Raw genomic sequence first — 21,910 nt, 5'->3', positions numbered from 1 at the left:
AAAGGAAACATAGATGGTAGCAATCTATAAAGTAATTTGGTATATTGGTCTTCTGGTAACACTTTTATACTGAATTGTGGTAAATCGGGTTATCCTTGAAACAGATGGTTGTAGTTGGAGGAAAGAATGACTGTAGAAGTGAGATAGCTTGGAAGAGAAGGAGAGAGGAGATCTACTTGTTTTAACTGGTCTCCTTTGTTTCAGTAGGTCAGCCTCATGCTGTAATATGATAGTTGACCCATTGCCAACATAAGATGAAAGAGCTCTTAGCCTTAAAGGCATCAGAAACATGAAGTCATTTTGGTGAATGGTGTAATTCAAGTACCACTAACACCGTGGAGAAACTGTCTTTCTTTAGCTTAAAGGTCCACAAACAGTGCATGTTTAACAACACTTGCAGAACACTTTTTATTTCGAGAGGAGCCCAAAATGCATTACTCTTTGTTGAAGAAATACTAAAGGAAGAATTCTGTCATGGACTAAATACCTGATGTTTTAAATATAAGAATTCTTCAAAGTCAATGATGTATGCATTTTCAGTGAAACGTAGATTATTCTTAATCCCAGTCAATTTTTCATAATAAATCTTTTGGATACCAAAATGTACTGTATATACACATACTTCAGAATCAATTTTCAGTTTCAGCCTCTCCAGAGTCTTATATTATCAGTGATTCTGTTTCTTACTTTTTCTTGGTGTTTGTTGTTGTTGTTTTATTTTTTTTGTTTTAATCCTTATCTGTTCTAAAATTTCTGAGGTAAGCATTGACAAGAAAGTGGTTAAACTTAATAGCTTTATCACTGACAAGGTCTAATATATTTCCTTTCTCTGGCTAATGACTATTCAATTGTTCTGATGTGAGTGTGGTTTTTTCCTTTTGCAATGGATGCATGCTGTTGGAAGAGAATAGCTGTTACACGTGCACACACAGAGTAAATCGTAAGCTTCTTGGAGCTGTGAATCACTTAGCTGTAAAGTCATTATTAACGTGCTGTTTGAGTGCATATACAACTGCAAATCTGTGCAAAAAATAGATGGTAATAGCTTAAAATCATGATGTGGGCTGTCTCACTTATGCAAAGATTGCCACTCTTTTCAAACAGGAAGAAAAGAAAAATAACTGTGCAGTTATTGTTGCTGGGCAGAGAAGGCTTTTATCTAGCCCCAGTATTTTTCTGCCTGTGGTATGGGGAGATGAGGGTATTTGTAACAAGCTCTCCTTCAAAGGAGTAGCTAAAGAGACAAGGAGATAAATTCCCAGAATTGCTCTCTGGTTTTCTGCTATGCCATGTGCTTGTTACTTCTCCGAGTATTGCGGTAGAACCCAGGAAAGGAAATCAAGGGTAGAGAAGAAAGCGTAATGGATAATATTGAGCCTGTTGTGATTAAACGAAAAATTACTTGTCTGTACTGGTGGCTACTGGCACTATTTCTTTACCATGTCATTTAATGTGTGTACCCATCCTGTGGTGTGCAGTACTTTTATCCCATGGTCAGCTCTCTAGATTGCTACATACCATTTGAGCCTATGGGTGAGTCACAAACAGAAATACTTCGCTTCCTCTACCAAACAGAATAGCCTTTTAGCCAGAAAGCCAGTTGGCCAAATGAGCAAGGTCGTCTTACTTCCTTCTTACTCACAAGCTGGACAAGCTGTTCTGAGTGGTGGTGGTGCCTGTGTCTGCTGCATGACTTTGCTCAGCTTTGAACTTTCTGAAAAATAGATAGCGTTTTCAGTGAAACTGAATGCGTCTGTATCTCTGGAGGCGTACATGTTGAACAGGAGAGAGGCAGAGAATTACAGCATTTTCTCTTCGTAAGCAATGGCCCGGAGCACTGTGCGAGCACTTCTCCGCAGCAGTGCAGATACCTGAACGCATCCTCTGCTCCGGCTGGCTGTCCTGTCCTGCAAAATCGTGCCCACCTGGGAGGTCAAACCCAGAGTCTCTGTTGTTGGGAGAGCTGCTGCAGAGTTGAACTGAGCCAAGCAGAGAGGGTCAAGAATACCTTGGAGTGTTTTTTCTAGCCCTCTGCTGTTGGTTTAGGACAGCACAGATCTTCCAGAGGTCCTGTACCTTGTCTCCTAGACCCGTTTGAACGCCTGCGATGTCCAAGAAGATTTCAGATGCCTCTAGCTGCCTAAGTTTAGCCAAGTGAAGTAGGTCTTCCAGGCTAAACCTAACGGGAAAGAGGGTACAACTGGCACAGTCCTAAGCACAGCTCAGTCCACTACAACAGTTTGTAACAATAATACATGTTGGCAAACCTGGCCCTTGACAGCTTCACGCTGTGAGCAGTGCGGTGCTACCTTCAGAACAGAGATATGCAGGGGAAGGGCAATGCAAGAGAACTTAATAAATAAATAAATCATTGCCTTCAATATTTTTTCCTCATGCAACGTGGTCATCTTACAAATTAATTGGTTTCATGAAATAATGAAGAACAACACTTGAGGGTTGATCATAATGTGGAAGTAAAACCAAACCTCAGAACTTAGATTGACCACTTCTGTCTGCATTTACTTCTCACTGGCCATGGCTGCATTCAAAGGGCAAGTTGATTTTAGCTACTCCAGAGCCTTCTTCCAGAAGGTGAAGGTTCATGGCTCCAGCCTGCCTTCTGCAGGTGAGAGTCATTCAGCCTTGCCCAACTGGGTGTCCCAGCTCAGGACAGTTCATCACTCGGGTTTCTGTGTGGGATCAGCTTAGTAATGGTAGTGGTGGTGGCCCAACAGCATGAGTATTCTCCGGCTGGTCCAGTCCTTCAAATTCAAACATCAGGAGTTTGATTCTCCCTTAGATTGTTTCACAGAATGACAGAATGGTTTGGGTTGGAAGGGACCTTAAAGATCATCTAATTCCAACCCCTCTGCCATAAGGGTTGGCTGATTATCTTCGTTTACTGCATAATACTGCTTTTATCAGTTATCTTCTATTTTCTGTCTGACATGCATTTCTTAATTGTTTAATTACTTCATCACAGTATTTGGCATCTACTGTTTCTTAGTCATAAAGTAGTGTTATGGATTGAGTTCATTCATGAGCTGTGTGACTTTGAATGATTCCCACTTGTCATTTCGTCATTATGTGATGTCCTTTCTGCAGGTGATGGCATTGTCCTGCAGATCTCTGTCAGTTGTAATTAATTAACCACTAACATGAGTTAGCTCCTCTCCCAGGTACGGAGTGGAATTACACCAGCCTGCATGTTACATCCCTGTGTAGATATTCAAGCTTACTAAGCTTGTCTTTGATTTAACCACTGCTATAAACGTGCATTAAAGGCTACTGCTTCTTTGGTTGACAAGATAGTTTAAATTTAGCCTATTTTCTCATGGGTATTATTGAGTAATTTTGCAAGTACTTTGTACAGTTAAACAAACAAGGAACAGAATTACTAGAGAACCCTGAGCAAGAGATTAAGAAAACTTAAGAGGAAAACTCCACACTATTAGAAATCCTACTCGTACTTTAACACAGCACTAGATTCCTGGAGATAACTGGTCCGAATCAATATGTACATTTAGCAGCAGGAAATTTATATGTGAACAATAACACTCTGGAGTCAGCTGCTTCCTGGAGCACTTTCTGGTTTGTAACAAAATGAGTGATTTTTATTCTTGGTACTGTTTTCACCTTCAAATGCTTCCTGCTTGAGATGATGATACAATGAATGTAATTCTTGATACTACAGTAAATAAAACATAAAGTAATATCCTGAAAACACAGTATCCTTTTAAAAACTAAATAAAATAAAGGTAATATCTAAAGGTAATACCACCTAAAGTGGATATTGATAGATTGGAAGAAACTGAAGACTGTCTGTCTTGGAGAACAAAAAAAATTATCTTCAACATGAATGATGCAGGAGAAATCCAGAAGTGATTACTTTGCCCCAATAATCCCCGATGCACATACTTGACAAAAATCTAATGGTCTACACAGGTGGTATCTTTTACTTAGATATGCTGAAATGTATGAGTGTATGTGTGCAGAATCTCAGCTTAGCTTTTTTTTTTAACCACATCCAGCGTTTTTCCAGGTGTTATGTTAGATTGCACAAAAAGCGGTTATGTATTTCAGTGGAGCTGGTAATTTAGAGGTACAGCTGTCTCTCCCCATAGTAGTAAATACAAGCTGCTCCTAATTCTAAATCTCCTTGAACCACATATGATTCTTTCTTTCCCTCTCTTTTAGTGGGCAGTTTGCTGTAGTGAAAAAATGCCGTGAGAAAAACACTGGTCAGCAGTTTGCAGCAAAATTCATCAAGAAACGGAGGACAAAATCCAGCCGACGTGGAGTGAGCCGGGAAGATATTGAGCGAGAAGTCAGCATACTAAAAGAAATTCGGCATCCTAATGTGATCACACTGCATGATGTTTATGAGAACAAAACAGATGTGATTCTTATTCTGGAACTGTAAGTAGCTCTAGAGACCTGGGAAGGGATGATGTTTTTTTTGTTGTTGTTGTATTAAGGAAATAGATCCTTTCTGTAAGAATTGCCATTATTTAATGGGTATTCCTTACCACCCCAAAGATCACTGATAGTAGCCTGAGAATTGTTATTATTTGGGGGTGGGAGGGGCCAGAGTTGTAGCTTCTTGATTTATAGATGCTATTTTTCAGTCTAAATGGCACTACAAAGGTTAAAGAGCAATACACTATATTCAGGATTTTTTCTGCTTGTTATTTTAATTGTCATTGATGTTCTGAATCCAGAAGAACAGCCTAGAGCTGAACAGATTTGAAAATAAGAGCAGAGGGAAATACAGATTCTGGATAGAGGTTAGTTTAGCAAATTTAGTGGTGTTTTGTGGTGGTGTAAGGCAGCATCACTGAATGCTTTTTTCTCTTTTTTGCCCACATAACAGAGAACAGTATTTTCCCAGTTCTCTCCTGTTGCAACGTAAACTGAACTCTCATATCCGTATTTTTAGTTCCCTTTTTTCCTCCAAAGTTATTGCTAATGAATTGAGATAAATATGTCAGCAGAGAACAGTTCTGCATTGCTTCAAGTCTGGCTTCAAGTTCCTCAAAGATTGCTAGTTCAGTCGTTAAGCATTACTCACCTTTTTCAGCTTGACAGTGTCCAGTAGCAGCACATGCAAGTTTTTACCTTGTTTCGATGCCTGACACAGTCTGTATTATGGCCACATTTGTTTGGTATCAGCTAAACGTATTTCAGACTATGTATTTCATGCAAGCAAATGCATCTGATTTGGTACAAGAATCTTGCGCAGCACTTCTCTTTTCCTTGGCTGTTCATGTGATTTTCTTGTAGGTTATGCCTTCCTGTTTACTAACTTTCATAAATTATGTTTCCACTTACTTTATAAGGATACTTTAGGGTAAGTATTGAGTAAGATGTAGATTTACAGTATAGATATAAGAAAGAAACTGGGTATTACCTTAAGGAGTTTCGTCTTTGCTACAATATATACACACATAATACATTAAAACACATTTCTACACATCTTTAGTCCCACATATGATTACTTACTGTAATGCTTTAGTAGTCTGGGTATGTGTTTGGTTTTTTTTGTTTGTTTGTTTTGTGTTTTTTTTTTTAGTTTCAGAAATACACATTTGCATTAGTTTGATTTTGTGTGGATAAGTATTTCTTAAGATGAATAGTATAAAGTAAAACCTCCTCGTAATTCCTGTCTGATCTACTGCTCCTGATTTTTGTTCAAAACTCTTTGAGTGTGTCATGAATATACAACAAAATTAGTTTGATTCTTCTTCTGCTCCCCATTTATATTTGCTCTCATATTCTTCCTATTCATAACCTGTTATTACAGTGCTGCTAGTGCAGTGCTTTCTTCCTGCTCTATAATCTAACCTGTCCACATGAAATCAGGAGAGTGACTGGACTTAACAGCTCTGAAGAACATTCAGTAACTGCAAACAGTGGTAGGATGAATGGAACTGTTCCTGTCTCCCTCTTCTTTTCATGGAATAGGAGCTTCTTTGGCAGCAAGATTGCTGTGTGTGTGTCTGTGTACACCCATTGACTTTTATTGAATGGAAGCAGATTTTGCATCCAACGTGTGTTAATATTTCATAAAATTGATAGTGTGAAGCATAACAGACTATTTGTATAGCAGTTTAGCTAATCATTTTGCCAAGTTAATAATCCCAATATAGTGTCAAAGATGGTTTTTTCCACTTTTCAAAACTGCCACATGAATCTTTTAAGTTGAAGAAGTGCTACTTTGGTATCACAAAGGTAACATATTTAATTAAAGGGTCAGAGAGGAAAAGATGACATGTTAGCAATCCCTTTATAAACTGAATATACTAATTGCTGTAAAGACCACTTTTTATCATTCTCAAAATCACTATGATATTATGTAAAGCTATTTAAAAGGCAAAAGGATTGTCATTTTAATCATATGTTCAGATACTTAAGTATGTAATCATTTTTTTCTAACGTTCTAATATTCACGTTTTGCCCAGGGACCTACTCCCCTTACATTCTTAGCTATTATAGAACATTTTTAAACAAAGCAAAAGTCAAACTGAAATCTCATTAAATAACCCATTTTGCTTTCCTCAGAATCCCTCCCAAGTGAAAATTTTCCCTATTGATTAGAATATAGTTTTAGTAAGTATTTTCTTCTATAACTAAATTCACTTGAAAAAAGCATATTTTTTTTTCCTGGAGCATATATTAATGTATGACTTTAAGAAGAGAGAGCATACCACAAATAAACAGGATTTCACGTGACTTACTTTTTTAGATAAGGAGTGAAACTAAAATTGTGTTCCAGCTACGAAAAGCTCATAACAAAATGAAAGTCTAGAAGAAGCACTGGTTTGTTATTAATAAGCAAGTGTAATAACATGAGCAATGATGAGGAAAAGAATCTCTGGTTTCTCTGCTACATAGAACCTGCAGTCCACAGAAGGCATGCTACCGCAGCTGTCCTTTTGGTGCCTGTCAATTGATGTTAACACACAAGTCTCAGGATGCTGTGTCTGCTGCCTATTTACTATTGATTTTTGTCTCCCAGTTCAGCAAAAGGTTTGCAGGGTTGTGTGTAGCCTTTTAAGCGTTTTTCAGCATTATTCATTAGCTGTTTCTAAGGAGTAACTGGCTGTAGAAGTTTTCACTTCATTCCCTCGCTGCAAATATTACATCAGCCAGCAAAGTATTTGTTAGCAATTTGTGTGCACGAATATGTGGGCCATCATTAATTATTGCAGTGGCAATGTCGTTGCAACACTGAGTGCAAAACAAAATATCAGAAGCTTAATCCATGCTGATGTTTGGAGCTTTTTCTCTTAAGTACCTTTTGTCAGGAAACTGACCTGTAAAAATTTATGGAACGTTTAATTTCTGAAACTTTAAATCAAATGCTTCCTTAAAGGAGTCAGCAATCATACACAAATATGAAAGGTGCTTGAAGACCCTTACTACATTTCTGTCTCTTGGTAAATTTAGAGGAAGCAGGTATGTTTTCACATTTCTAGACTGATATACTGACACGTGTGCTCTTGATTTGCAAGTAACTTTCAAAATTCATACCCTCTGGACTCAAATTCATACTCTCTGGGCTCTTCTGTCATCTTGCAAGGAATGCTGTGCATGTTATGTATGAACTGGAAAACACTGTCTCTTCCTCATTAAACTTAAAATTGTAATAGCTATCTGCTTTTTTTCTGCTACACAAAAAATTGAATTTGTCCGACTTTAATCATACTTATTTCTATCCAGCTGCATCACTCGACCAACTAGTCTCTTTTGTATTTTCGTATTTTAGCAGTATTATGCTATTTTCCAGTAAGCTCCACTGAAGCCATCTTCTTAGCAGACTTCACAGACTGTAGAAAACACAGACCTCTGTTGCACAGTAATAATTATTTTCTTTCCTCAATCACATTTTGCACCTATGTGGTTCCCTTTTCACTGGCCTGCTGGTAACCTTGAATGGATAATCTCTTGTCTTTTATTTTGTTTTTCCTTCCACTTTACTATGATTTCGTTTAGACAACAGACCTACAAAATACACTCACTATGTTGTACTTCATAGAGGTTTCTGGCTGCAGCTGCAGGGAATAAGTACCTTTATCCTAAATCCTGTATAGCAGTTGCTGAAAAATAATGCTGAAAAATAATGCAGATGGCCTCAGCCTTCAAAGCAGCTTGATAGCAATAGCTGATTCTTTTCACTGGAAAGCTGTGGGTAGAATTTTCTGTTAATGCTTTTATCTGCCAAAGAAGTGTCTTCATATCTGAATTAGAAATCTTAATTTAAGGCAGCATGAACTCTTGCAGCAGATTTCGGAATGATGAATTTCTGTTTTTAAAATTTGGGAAAAGAGAATAATGCTGTGAAAGTCTCGTTTCAGAAAGAGGGGAATCGTATTAACTTGAAAGTGACTGAGCATTAAGTATTCAGGCTCATGATTTTCTAAAGTTAGTTCTTGTATACTTATGTTAGAATTTAGTCCTCCACATCCCAGGTCTCAGAGAGAGTTGCCACCTTCTTGGCATCTCCATAATATTAACCAAAGCATAAGAGAGCAAGGAGGAGAGGGTGGTAGATCCATATGTAGAATTCTAATGATGTCTTGAGTTGCTCGTTGAAGAATAAATAAGAGCAAATAACAACAAGCTCTGTAAATTCCTCTTCTATCAGTTAACTTTCTATAAAGTTAACTTTCTATACTTAGAAGTCAATAGCTTGACTTCTTGTGAGGCTTGATGCCAGCATGGAGCTTCTTCATGTTTTGACCAAAATCTCTCTGAAATTTTTGTTAATTTTACCTGTAACTTGTCACAAAGTTGTTCTTGACCGGACTGGCCTTGTACTAGCTTTTCAGAGGAGGAGTCTTTGGTGTTTACTGGGAATAGCAGCAGGTAAACAAGCTCAGCAGCACTGGTTTCTAGATATTGTGCCACCTTTTGACTTCAAAATCCTGAATTACAGGCCCTCAAATAGATCCACAATGTATGTTTAGAAACCTAGGAGTAAAGGCTTCACGGAGCTAAAAGGAAAGAAGCTGAAGTAAATACAACTCTTAACACACTGAACACATCTCACAGGGAGTGCAGTTGGCTCCTGGGCTCTGCATCCAATGACCCGAGCACATGGTAATCTTGCCCACTACATTAATGCGTTGTGTATGAAATCTGGATGTCCTGGGCAGGATGAAAATACTAACGCACTCAGCGGGGCCAGGATGTTGGTAACTGTGCATGGTAACCAGACTGGTGCTTATGGAGTTCAGGTGACTAAAACCAAAGTACCAGCTGTGTCTGGGTGCAGAAAGACACACAGTTGGTTTTGGGTCTCCCTGTTAGTAGAAGTTGACTGTTTAACTACTCATCTGCGTTTTGGTGCTTGTGTTCTTCTGACTAGCCATTCTGAGGCCAAAGCTTCTTGTTCAATATACCAGAAGAATTCAGGCACACAAGAGGATTTCACAACTGTTGGTCTCTCCATTATGGGCTGGACAAATGAAAATGAGGAGGAGGAGTGATGCAGTAACATGCCTTGTTTTTTCTGTTAGCTAGGTATAGAAAAACTAGATATGATGTTGTCAAGTGTGTAGGATTTAAAAAAAAAAGAAAAAAAGCAGCCCTGCATTGCTCTTTCAAAATATTTGGTACACTTTTTACTTCAGAGGAGTGTCTTGGCAACTGCGTGGTTCTTATAAGCTGTTAAATTAAGTGGATAAAACCTTAAGTAAAGTGGGAGTGTGAGAAAAATCTCAAGTAATTTTCTTCAGACAGGATCTTCTGTGAAGCTATTTTATTCGCAATTGCAATGGCAGGCGCCCTGCCAATTAGGAGCTCATTATAGTAAGCAAATCATAACCTTTTATTCCCTATTACCCGACACCTGATCACCTCCCCTGTTTCCTCACTGGCTGAGTACTACAAGGTTCATAAGCTACTCAACGCTCCTCTATACCATACATGTACAATTTTTTTCTTCAACCCTTTAATTTCTCCTTTTTCCTTTTTTCCCTTTCTTATGTTTTGAGAACTTGTTATCTTTGTTTTACTGTTCCCACACTGCTCATCCTGTTTTTCTCAAGCTTCCACCTTATTTTGGAACAGTGAGGCCTTCTACTGTCCACTTATCTACTTAGCATTTCTTCTTGTTATGACTACACAATTACCTTTGAATAGAGAAAATTAGTTCTCTACTGCAAAAACACAACTTAGTTTCTCACAGGAGAAGAAATATTTCACTCTTGTCTCGGGCTGAAATTTTGAAATATGCAAGGATTCATACAAGAGACATCTGACCACAGAATCCATAGCAGAAAACATTTCTTCTGCAAGTTGACAGAATTTTTGGATTAGAGAAGAGGCTTATACCCTATAATGGAAAATAATTCAGATAACTTATTAAATTGATTCTGCTTTAAAAAATGGAATAAACTGGTTCTGAATTTTAACTTTCTTACTTTACGTTGTTTGGAAATGTAAGCAAGGTTGATTAAACCTTGTAAGCTTGAAGTTAACTAGATTAAGTTGTTTGAAACAAGCAGTTTTGGCTTAGGATTTTGGTTTGTTTTTTTTTTTTTTCCTTTTAGCTTCATGAGAAATCCTTAGATAATCATTAATTGTCGTTTAGGCAATATTACACTGTGAGCAATGTGATCAACACAGCATGTGACTGAGTCGTTATGAGGTGGCCACGCTGACTATGAAGGTTAACTGGTTCTGTGTAGGTTCCCATAATGACTTCCTCCAAGATCTTCTGCTTAGTTATATTTCATAGTTGAGGAAGCCTGACGACTTGCAAAAGCGCTATCCAGAAATCCTTTTTCCACAGGTGCCTTGTATTTTCTTTCCCGGAGGGAAATATGTGGGCGGCAAAGGCATCTGCCAGCCTTCTTTTGAGAAGTCTAGGAATTGCATCTACCACTGCTGTGTTTTATGAGAGTGTGGGTGACCCGAGGCGTTGTTTCACTTGCACCAGTTCAGGAAAGCTAGCACCTCTACCTAGTAATATCAGGGAGGCAGAACATAACAGCTTTGCTCTTAATGGAAATGATTATACAAAATATTTTCCTGTGCAGGGTTGTTCCTTTTTCTAAAAGCGTGCTCTGCTGTTCAGAAACAGTATCAACTGAAGTCACAATACAACAGTGAAACTAGATTTACTCTGCTCTTACGGCTTTGTGTTACAGCATACTAAATAATAAAACCTGCCCCTTAGGATTGAGATGTGACCTCCGTCAATCACAAATGTTTATCATATTGAGCCAAGGACATGAACAACCTTTTTTTTTTCTTTTTTTAACTGCGGAGTGTTTTCAGTTTAAAGGTAAACAGAAAAGTTTTATACAGGAACGTTAAGGAGTTAATGCTTCAAAGGAGACCATTATGTGCCGGTGAGCATAAAGGTTTTGCAGCCGTAATGGAATTCAGATGTGACTTGACTTTAGTCAAGTTCCTCTTTTAATATGAAGGGGTATGGCTTGTTGCTCACCCATTACTTGTTAGTAGCTTGCAGATCAGAGTTGTGCCAACGCACAGATGAACTGCTCAGAAAGCTGTCTGTAACTCCTACCACCTAACAGAGAAAGTGCACAGAGAAAGCTGTGCCCTTCCCAAGGAGACACGTACAATTCCTCTGAAGTGCTCTGCCGGAGGAAACCCTTGCGCTTAGCGAGCCCATTGCCTCTGCTCCTTGCGGGAAGGAGGTCTCAGCCAGTCCGTGGTTGGCAGCAGTCATTTAGGTGCTGCTGTGTGGATCCCTGAGTAGGTAGGGTCTTACAGGCGAGCTGGAAGCTGGGTTGTGCAATTCTCTGGCTGCAGGGAAGCCTGTGCAGTCATCTAGTTTCAGCCCAGATTTAAACAGGACGTTCATGCACCGGTGACCTCAAACCTTACCTGTTTCTGGTAATGTAGGAAAAATGCTGGAGCACTGTAATAGAGGTGAATTCAGCGTACTTCTTGGGAGAGGCTGAGATTTATAAAGGTTGGTCTTAGGCGCTGAGATACGGAAAAGTCTCCCCCTTCTCCTTCAGCCTGAGACTGCTGCTGTGCATGGGATAAAGCTATGTGCAGGTATTCTGTGCAGGAAGGGGTTTTTGTTGTTAAAATCCTGGCTTGCAGTTTCACATCTGAAGCTGAGCACAGGATAATAAAATATACTGTGTTTATTTACTATGGGGCTACATTATCCTGGCTGAAGTACTAGACTTTAAAAACTAATGGCGTCAGATTCGTGAAAACTGAAGTGTATTACATATTATATAACCAGTGTCTTCTACTGGCTTGTTTTAAGCAGTTTCTTAGTCTATAGTTTTTGGAAGACCACTGAAGATTATCCAGTGAGTCTAGGTATATAATCTAGCTATAAAAGCAGAGTCTGTTTTCACAGATGATATAGATCAAAGGAACTGTGATCCAGTGAATAAATTACAGAATGGAAACTTAGCTTGTAAGGGATGTTGAGTGTGGACCTGCTCTAACACTCTATGACTTGTTTTAAAGCAATTGCTTTGTACCAATACAGTGTTTTCCTGTATTCCTGTGGTGATGTAGTTTAATATTAGACCTAACCAGAGTCAGCAGGAAGGTAGCAGAATAAGCAGTTTTCTGATAAGCATTAAAAGGAAGCTAAGAAACAATACCTGCCTTATTAAGCTCTCATAGGGATGTGAGTTTATTTAAGGGATCAAGCAAGCACAGAGTCCATGGAGGCTTCCTGGGAAGCTGGCCTTTTCTGAGTTTCTAGATTGTCTTGTTTAGCATTTCAGTCATCATTGTATAACCCTGTTTCTCTTGTGCTTTATGTCCCTACCAGTAAAATTTAGCTTTACGTGTTCTGGAAGGCTGTCTGGGCACTGTGCTTACCTACCATCACAGCTCTCAAAGGGAAGCACCTGAGATACTGTGCTCACTCCCAGCAGCTGAGAAATTACCAACAGAAAAAGTTACAGTGGCCTAGTCTGTGAGTTGAAACCACATGGGATTGATTTTACTCCAGGCATTTTCAGATAAGGTGCATCATGTGCAGGGGTGCGCTGCAGTCCCTCAGATCAGAGCTACAGCTGGCTCAGGATCGGTGCTTCGAGTGTGTTAGATCTTGTCCCTCCTCATTCGGATATTGCTTGAGGAAGCATTGCAAAAAAAAAAACAACAGTTAAGCACAAAAAAGCACACGATGCTTTGGAAAAATCTACCAGTCCTGCTATTTAGCTCCCAATTTAAAGAAAATATTTTAACGTATCTTCTTTAGATCTTTGTTTCTAGATTTGCAAGCACTAGGTATATTACATGTATTACCTGCAAAATATGGGTAGTGTTTTATTTCACATTATTCTAAGACCTTTGGCAAAGACAGGATGATCGTACTCAGCAGCACATGTATGTGATCCCATGCAGTTAGCTATTCGTAAATGCGACATCTTTGAGACACGCAAAAAACAGTGTACATTAAACTTGCAATTTCATGTGGCCTAAACTTTCAGGATGTGAAAATCCCCAAAACAGAACAATTGCAGTTTAGAAGAAGCTGAGGATGGGAAAGCTTTTTCCATTTTTCAGTAATACCTAACAAACACAAACGTGTCTCAAAAATGACTAAACTCTGAGTGTTAAATTAAATCTTGTCTTTCAGAGCTGAAAGAAATTTGTTATGAGTGCTAGTGTTCGTGTGGATGACTAGCAAGTTTCACACACACCAAATATCTTTGAAATGCCAACAGAAATAAGTGCAAGAGGTAACAGCCTTAGAACAGATACATACCTGTGTGGCACTTGAATAGCCTGCTTTAGACTCTGAAGTGGGAAGCACGATCTTGCAAGTAAACACTGCTGAAAATGCATGATTCGAGTATGTGCACAGCAGCTGTGATAGCTGCTTAAGCAGCCACGTACACTGTTTCACAAGGAGGCTGATCTACATGAAAAGTATACCAAATAACTGTGTGCTTGTTGCAGCCTGGTTTTCTTCCTCACCCGAGGGTTGGGCTCTGCCAGCTTACTGCGTGACAGTCACTCCCGTGCCGAACCAGAGTGTGTTAAGGTGCTGTTCTGCTGCGACTGCTGACATAGCTGCTCACCAGCTTGAATGGTAGCCCCTGCGAGTCTGCCTTCACTGCGTGGCATGAGCGTATTCCAGCTCACATCCTTGGGGCAGCTGCAGCAGGCATCCACTCAAATGATTTTTTTGTGTGATGTGTAGGTCCTTTGGCCCAATAACCGGGAGTGAAGAGAAATGCCAGCACTGCGTCACCATCCAGGCCTCTGCTTGTCATCAGGAAGCGCAGTGGAGAAGTGCATACCTTGGCCTGAAAGCCTTTTGCCTTTCTCAGAGAGAAGCAAAGAACGAGGAAATATGCCTGCACAGCCATTTGTAATATCTTTCTGACCAGCCTGTGCAAGATAATGAAGTGTATTTAATCTGCAGGAATTCCATTTTCATGTTTCGAAAACAAAAAAGATTATTAAAATGACCTCTCTCCCTTCCAGTCTGTAATTCTTGCATTTAATGACACTTCATTTTAATAATTACTTTCATGAAGAAAATATTACAACACCATAAACAATACCCAAAACAATACTCTGATTATCTTCTAGGCAGCTCAGTGAAGGCTCCAAGAACTCATTAAAATGCGCTTTCCATGCAATTTGCATTACAATAATGCAGATTAAGTCTCTTGAAAAGTAGACATGATAAAGCAAGTCAAATGTATTTCCAGAAACTTGCTCAGACTGTTTAGCTATTGTTAAATGTTAATCCCATTATTTTTCATAAGCAGATCTTTAAATTGTGAACAGATTGTTTTTTCCCTGCTGAAAGGCAGCATAAGTTAGGTTGTACTTTCTGATAATTTTTTAAAATACCAATATCGTGCAAAATATGGGGAATAGTATGACCATATTTGCAGTCTCTTAACACCTTCCTATGTAATAGTGCTGTTTTGTAACCTGGAAAAACTAGTTGCCAGAGTGGCCAGTCATCCCAGTAGGTGGCCTTAAACTGAAAGGAGCTTTGTTGTTTTTTTAGAGAAGTTGTGGATCCTGTTTCCTATTCACTTAATTCTGTATCTGTTTTTCTGCTGACAATTATCATCACTCCTGCCAGACTGCTAAGTGAGCTGAGAAAAGGATCATCTTCAGTTTATTTCTCTCCCGCGGATGCAAAAAAGTATTGACGTGCTTATGTACCCTCCTCAGTTCTTACCTCTCTTTCTTCCTGCACGGCTAAATGGGGTGCAGGATATAGTCTTAAGAGCAGTAGTGGCTTTTCCTTGTTAGGGAAGGTGTGGTAATGTTTGAGCACAACTTAATGTGCTCAATGTAATGCACTGTTTAAGACAAGACAGTATGTTTTCAAAGAGTTGAATGGTTAGGGGAGGTTTTGTTTTTGTTCTCTCTTTAAATTAAATGTAAAAAATAATTTAAGAAAAATGATAGTAGGATAGCTGCTAGTAACTATTTGAAAGTAAACTTTGAATTTATATTTTCCAATAAGAAAACAAACAAAGCCTGTTATACTTGTGTATGAGCCAAGTCATATTTTATTTTCTGTTCAGTTATATTAGCATGTTTTGAGTATATTTAACTTCAAATTCAGTTTTATTCTTTTAAATGTACATAGAGTACGTGGGTTTTACATCATTTAAATTTAGATACAGATAACTATGTATATATATATATGTATGTTTCAACTTTTCTGTGTTTGAAAATAGCTGCTTTTATTGTAGTCTTTCTTTTTCATGGGGAGGAGGGGTAATTACTATTTCAAGTATTGAATTGTTTTCCATGTTCTGTTTTCATATTGACAACTTGTAAAGCTTCTGACTGTTTTCCAAGGTTGTCTGAGAATTGCTAAGGTAAATGGACCCCATAGGTTAAAACATGCTTGTCAGTAATTCTGTTCCTGCTCTCCAAGTGTTGCAGGTGGAGAGCTCTTCGACTTCTTAGCTGAAAAAGAGTCTCTCACAGAGGAGGAAGCCACAGAATTTCTCAAACAAATACTTAATGGAGTTCAGTATCTACATTCTCTGCAAATTGCCCACTTTGATCTAAAGGTATGTTAAGCAGATAAGAATGCACACAACTGCAAGCAGCATCCATTGAAGTCTTTTGTAACACGAGCCAGAAAACTGCCATCATGCAGATCTTGGCTGTAGTTTTGTTTTGCTAACTTATGTAGACAGGGAAAAGCTCAGCCATTGAAAAGAAGTTACTGAACCGTAAAAAGATCCCATCTGTTTTTAATATAAGATTCTTCTTGGAAAATGGCAACTTCTATAAAAATGAAACCATTCTGAGGAAGCAATTTTGAAATAAAGATTATGATTATGATTTTGTGGAATGTGAATGGAATCTGGTTAAAACGTCCTGACCAGGATGCCTTTCATCAAATTTCTTCTTTTTGCTGTTACATACTTTGTATGTTTATGTGAATGTTACTTATAGGTACTAAATGAAAACACTATAGGATAGAGTACAAAGATTCTTGTAGAGCAGATAGATTATTTTCTTCTGAATGGGTGGAAGGTTGGCTGGTTGTAATTGTTAGGGCTTTTTTTTAAGAAATACTGTCAACTGCATCCTGTTGGTAGTGAAAAGAGATCTTTTCTATCTAAACTCAGTTATTGCTTTTTAATGTTTCAATTTAAGTATGTTTTCCTATGTAAGATTTTTTGATAGATAGGCAGCTGAATGTTTCCTGAGGTCTGCTGAAGTTGGCAGCTATGTCTGTAATAGGAAAAGGAGGCATAATTATTATATTGCAATGCATTTCTGAAAGGGATTGCTGTATTCTGGTGATGAGAAAGAAAGGGATTTTTTTCAATGTAGGCATATCTTTTCCAGTCTCATACTCATAACCTGTAGCAATATATTTTTTTCTTTGTATAACAGTAAGAGAGTTATGAATCTACTAAGTATATTCCTTCAATGTCTTACAACCTAATATTTAAAAATTTTGCCAATATGTTTGCAATAAAGCAAAACATCCTTTCACCTGATACTAAGAATATGTGGATTAAGGTATAAGCAAGAGCAATAAAATTATGCAATCGATATGTAACAAGGGAAAGAGAAGGAAATTCATTTTGCATGTGGTTTACCATCACAATCACCTACATACCAGCCCCTGTGATTGAGGAAGAGAGGTAAAAGAAGGGTGATGAGAAAGAGCTGTTATTCATGGCTCCAGAAGTACTTTTTTACAGTGTGAACAGTATGGATGTAGCTCCAAGAGCTCTGAAGAGCATGCCAGCTTACAGAATCATGGAATCATTTAGACTGGAAAAGACATTCAGGATCACCAGGTCTAACCATCAACCTGACCTACCAATCCTCATCACTGAACCATGTCCCTTAGTGCCGCGTCCACACATCTCTTTAATTTGCTTCCAGGGAGGCGAATCTACCACTTCCCTGTGCAGCCCGTTCCAATGCCTGACCACTCTCTCCTTTAAGACATTCTTCCTAATATCCAAGCTAAACTTCCCTTGGTGCAACTTGAGACCGTTTCCTAGCATCCTACTGCTTGTCACCTGCTGTGATTCAGCCCCATCAGACACCTAAGCACAGCACAGCCACTCACTCGCTCTCCCCAGGTGGGATGGGGGAGAGAGATGGAAAGGTGAAAAAGCAAGAACTCATGGGTTGAGATGAAGACAGTTTACTAGGTAGAGCAAAAACCGAGTACACAAGCAAAGCCAGACAAGGAGTCCATTTGCTGCTTCCCACTGGCAGGCAGGTGTTCAGCCTCTTCCAGCAAAGCAGGGCTCAACGTGCATAATGGTTTCTTGGGAAGACAAGCACCATCTGAACATGTTGCCCCCTTCCTCCTTGGTTCCCACAGTTTCGTTGTTCAGCTTGATGCCGTGGGGTATTGAATATCCATCTGGTCAGCCTGGGCCAGCTGTTCTGGCTGCGTCCCCTCCCAGCTCCTTGTGCACCCCTAGCCTCCTCCCTGGCAGGGCAATATAAAAAGCTTGAAAACTCCTTGACTCAGTGCAAGCACTGTTCTTCAACAACTAAAACATCGCTGTTTTGTCAGCATTATTTTCACCAAAATCCAAAACGCAGCACGGTATAAATCTCTACAACGAATACTGTGTAGGAGATCTCTGTGGAAGAAATCTCTTCCAGGGAGTAATGTTAACCTAGTATTTGGTTAATGTTAACCAAATACTAGTTTTACAACTTTGCTTCCTCCAAGCTCCCAGCACTACTGCAATGGCCCTAGCACAGGAGTTGTGATCTTTACTGTAGGCAATATGTTTCACTTGGGTCTGTACAAATGAAAACTGAAACTGTTGTATCCAGAAGAGGTAAAATCTTAGCCCTGTGGAAATCACACCAGTCTGTCATAAACACGGAATCCTGATTTACTGTAGTTAATTTTTAGGATATGTTAGATGTTGATAGGAAAAGGCAGGAATTTTCTGCTGACAACACATTTCAAGAGACTGAAAGCAGAAATGAGAAGTGCTCAGTGCTGAAAAGTGCTAGTATGTATCAGATGTGTTGTACCTATGTATAATCTTTTTCTCTCTCCATTCTTCCTTCTCAAAGCCTGAAAACATAATGTTGTTGGACAGGAATGTACCAAAGCCTCGAATCAAGATTATTGACTTCGGTTTAGCACACAAAATTGACTTTGGAAATGAATTCAAGAATATCTTTGGAACGCCGGAGTTTGTTGGTGAGCAAATTGTTTCTTCAAACTATTTTTTCTCAATGTATGAAACGGTAAATGTTGGCTTAGCTTGGTTTGGCCAAGTTACAGATTATGTAATTTGTGTGTACTTCATGACATTTTGAAATTCAACTAAGCAATTGGTAGCATTCAGTCCTGACTTGGATTTTCATTAAAGGTATTTTTATCTATCAGCATCTTAGCTTATTATCTCTAACATATATAGGCTCAGAGTGAAATGGATCTGTTCATTGACTATATGCTGATCTACCTATTTTCTCCTTTAGCTCCTGAAATAGTAAATTATGAACCTCTTGGTCTTGAAGCTGATATGTGGTGAGTTACTGGATCTTATTTAAAATAAATCTCATTATTATTCTTACGTTCTAACCTTATTTCTTCCTTCCCCCCCCCCCCCCCTTTTTCTTCTTTTCACTCCAGGAGCATTGGTGTAATAACTTATATTCTGTAAGTACCAAAGTCTATGGTCAGTTCTTAGAAATGGTAGTTTTTTATTTGGGGGTTTTTGGTGGTGTCTATACAACTCAAGCCATTTTGGTAGCACGGGATGTTTCAAGTTGAATGATCTAAATGATCAAAAAGCAGGAGTAGAGTTATTGATTAGAATGGCCATTAGTCAGCATTGAGATAGCATGGGAAGCTGCCATCAGATCTGTAGGTATCATTCCACAGGGGGGCTTTATCTTAATCAATATTCTCTGAAATTGCAGAAAAGCTTTTTGCCCTGTTGGATCAAATCTTCTGAAAATACATTTGCAGTCTTAAAGCAAGAAAAAAAAAATGTTTACTTTCTGCTGTTGTTTGATCTGAGAGGGTTGAAACAGCAGTGTTTCAACGTGTAATGTGAGGAATGTTCTGTCTTTCTGCAGTTTAAGTGGTGCATCACCGTTTCTTGGAGAAACCAAGCAGGAAACATTAGCAAATGTGTCTGCTGTGAATTATGAGTTTGAAGAAGAATTCTTCAGTAATACCAGTGCCCTAGCTAAAGATTTTATACGAAGACTTCTAGTTAAGGATCCAAAGTGAGTTGTTCCTCTTGTGTATGTGCTGTTGCAGCCTGAAACATCTCTAGTATTTCAAATTACATTATATTTCACAAAGTTAGTTTAATAAATATATAGTATTATGTATTTTAAACTACCTGAAACACTTCTGTCTTTTCTCCTATTAAAGGAAGAGAATGACTATTCAAGATAGTTTGCTGCATCCTTGGATCAAGGTTAGCATGTGATTCACTCTCTGTTGTTCTGTTTTTAATCATTCTTCATTTCATATTCCACTTCCACTTTTTAAGTTAACAAAGTCTTCAGAAGGAAAATTGGCATAATTGTTAAATATATCCTACTGCTTTGGAAGGCTGTCTAATATGTGGACTGCATTAACATACCCTCTGTGTAAGTTCGCAATAGGCAAGCATGGCAGTCTATTATTAAGATAAAAATTATCCTCAACCGGAGAAACTAATGTTCAGAGAGCATTATACTGACAAAAATACGTTCTCTGAATCCAGTCCATTTGTCATCTTCTAATCTCCTTATTTAGATTAGGTGTAAAAGGGACATCTTCCTTCTGTCCTTCCTCCCCCTTTAATCTGAAGACAACAGTTGATGTGGGGCAGTGGTCCACTTTGAGTGTTCCAGAGGCTGGATTGGGTCAAGCTGTTGCGGTGTTTCTAGGCTGAATGGGGAGAAAATGGGACCTATCGATCTTCTTGAAGTGTGCAGTAATACATGTCACTGTTTTTTTTTTTCAATTCCACATCCTGTTCTGGTTGTGAATAGTAAATGTCTACAGTGGCAATGATTTCTCAAGTCTTGGGGAGGCACTAAGACCCCTTCCCGCTTCCCAAAGAACCAGAGGCAGAATTTCCTTGCCACTGCCACTCCAGTTCACAGTTCAGCATCCTAGAGCAGATGCTTCTACAGCAATATGCCAAACTACACATCTTACTGGAAGAAGTACTGATACCATCTGCTTTGCTGACTTTTTCATGGGTTAATCTTAAAAGATTACAGATGTAAAGCAAATGGGGACATGCTGAAGTGATATTTAAACCAGTAGAGCGAGCACTGCCTAAGTTTGTGGAAACCAGGGTTTCCACTCCTGCAACGAGATCTGTTGTTTTGTACCATGTTATGTTCCTTTTTAATCTTAATTTTCCAGATATTCCCCTCCTGCCCCCTCAACTGTTTCATATCCTCTTTTCCATCTTCCCCTCCTTACCTTTACCTGTATGTCTTGATAAAAATGAATTCAAGTTTTGTATCATGCAGTGCTAAGTTAGGTATGCTTCACGGGTTACTGGTGCATCATACTAGCCTATGAAAAAGTTCAAAGGGTGCAGCCCTAGAGCTTGCTGCACAGATAGGTGGGATCTGATTTTTCTTTGGATCCAGCAGCGTCCAGCTGATGACATTGAGACTGGAACAAAGTTAGGCTGTATTTAAAATCAGCCAGGAAATCTTCCTAGAAGACAAGATGTATCTTCAAAATTATATACAATTCCTCCATCACAGAGGGAGGTTAAGGATAAAGCTAAATGTTCTACTGGTGTTGGCTTTTTGTTGCTGTTGTTTAAAACAACAGCAACAAAAATTAGTATTGCTTGAAATGTTACTAGGTGTAGATTTTCTTTAGGGCATTCTCTCAAGAAATGTCATCTGCATGCCTCACAAGGCTGTGGATGTTAAAATATGCACTTACATTATAGAAATATCATCACAGTGTAATAATAAAGTAATTGTAAGTGGAAGTCGTCATTGAAAGACAACAGGGAGATGCTTTATGAAAGTTAAGATTGTTTTAATTATGGGGTATTTCACACCTTTATTTTACTTTTGCTCATAGCCTAAAGATACCCAGCAAGCACTTAGCAGAAAAGCATCTGCAGTGAATATGGAGAAATTCAAAAGGTTTGCAGCACGACGAAAATGGAAAGTAAGTCATTCAATAAATCTTCAGAGTACTGGTGACATACAAATACAGTAGTGCCTGCCTACCTACCTGCTCCATCAGTGCCTTTGAGATTGGAGGAGGAAGAAAGAACCCATTCCTATGTCATTTGGAATAACTTAGGTGCTTGAGCATGGTGATGTGGGAGAAGACTTCTTTGTTAATGATCTGCATACAAATGTTTGTGTGGAGTGTTTGTTTTATGCATCTAGTTGTGTTCTGTCATCATCTGTCTTGCTAATGTTTACAGAAAAAAGACACTCCTGTGTGTAGATACATGTTACTGTGGCA

The 21,910-nt window shown here is 38.7% G+C and overlaps 1 protein-coding gene across 3 annotated transcripts in view; it reads left to right on the top strand.

The window, feature by feature from the left end:
- DAPK1 (death associated protein kinase 1) overlaps nucleotides 1–21,910 on the top strand; it is an 89,656-nt gene that overhangs the window by 34,468 nt on the left and 33,278 nt on the right. For all 3 annotated transcript variants that reach the window (XM_048080501.2, XM_048080499.2, XM_048080500.2), the window contains 8 exons: nucleotides 4,198–4,419; nucleotides 15,878–16,016; nucleotides 18,523–18,652; nucleotides 18,934–18,982; nucleotides 19,088–19,114; nucleotides 19,537–19,689; nucleotides 19,841–19,886; nucleotides 21,515–21,604. In XM_048080501.2, the coding sequence (XP_047936458.1) occupies nucleotides 4,198–4,419; nucleotides 15,878–16,016; nucleotides 18,523–18,652; nucleotides 18,934–18,982; nucleotides 19,088–19,114; nucleotides 19,537–19,689; nucleotides 19,841–19,886; nucleotides 21,515–21,604 (856 nt within the window). The remainder of the gene's footprint in view (nucleotides 1–4,197; nucleotides 4,420–15,877; nucleotides 16,017–18,522; nucleotides 18,653–18,933; nucleotides 18,983–19,087; nucleotides 19,115–19,536; nucleotides 19,690–19,840; nucleotides 19,887–21,514; nucleotides 21,605–21,910) is intronic.

The sequence above is a fragment of the Anser cygnoides genome, chromosome Z (genome assembly GCF_040182565.1).
Source record: "Anser cygnoides isolate HZ-2024a breed goose chromosome Z, Taihu_goose_T2T_genome, whole genome shotgun sequence".
Lineage (NCBI taxonomy): Eukaryota > Metazoa > Chordata > Aves > Anseriformes > Anatidae > Anser > Anser cygnoides.
This window is presented reverse-complemented; position numbering and strand designations above follow the sequence as displayed.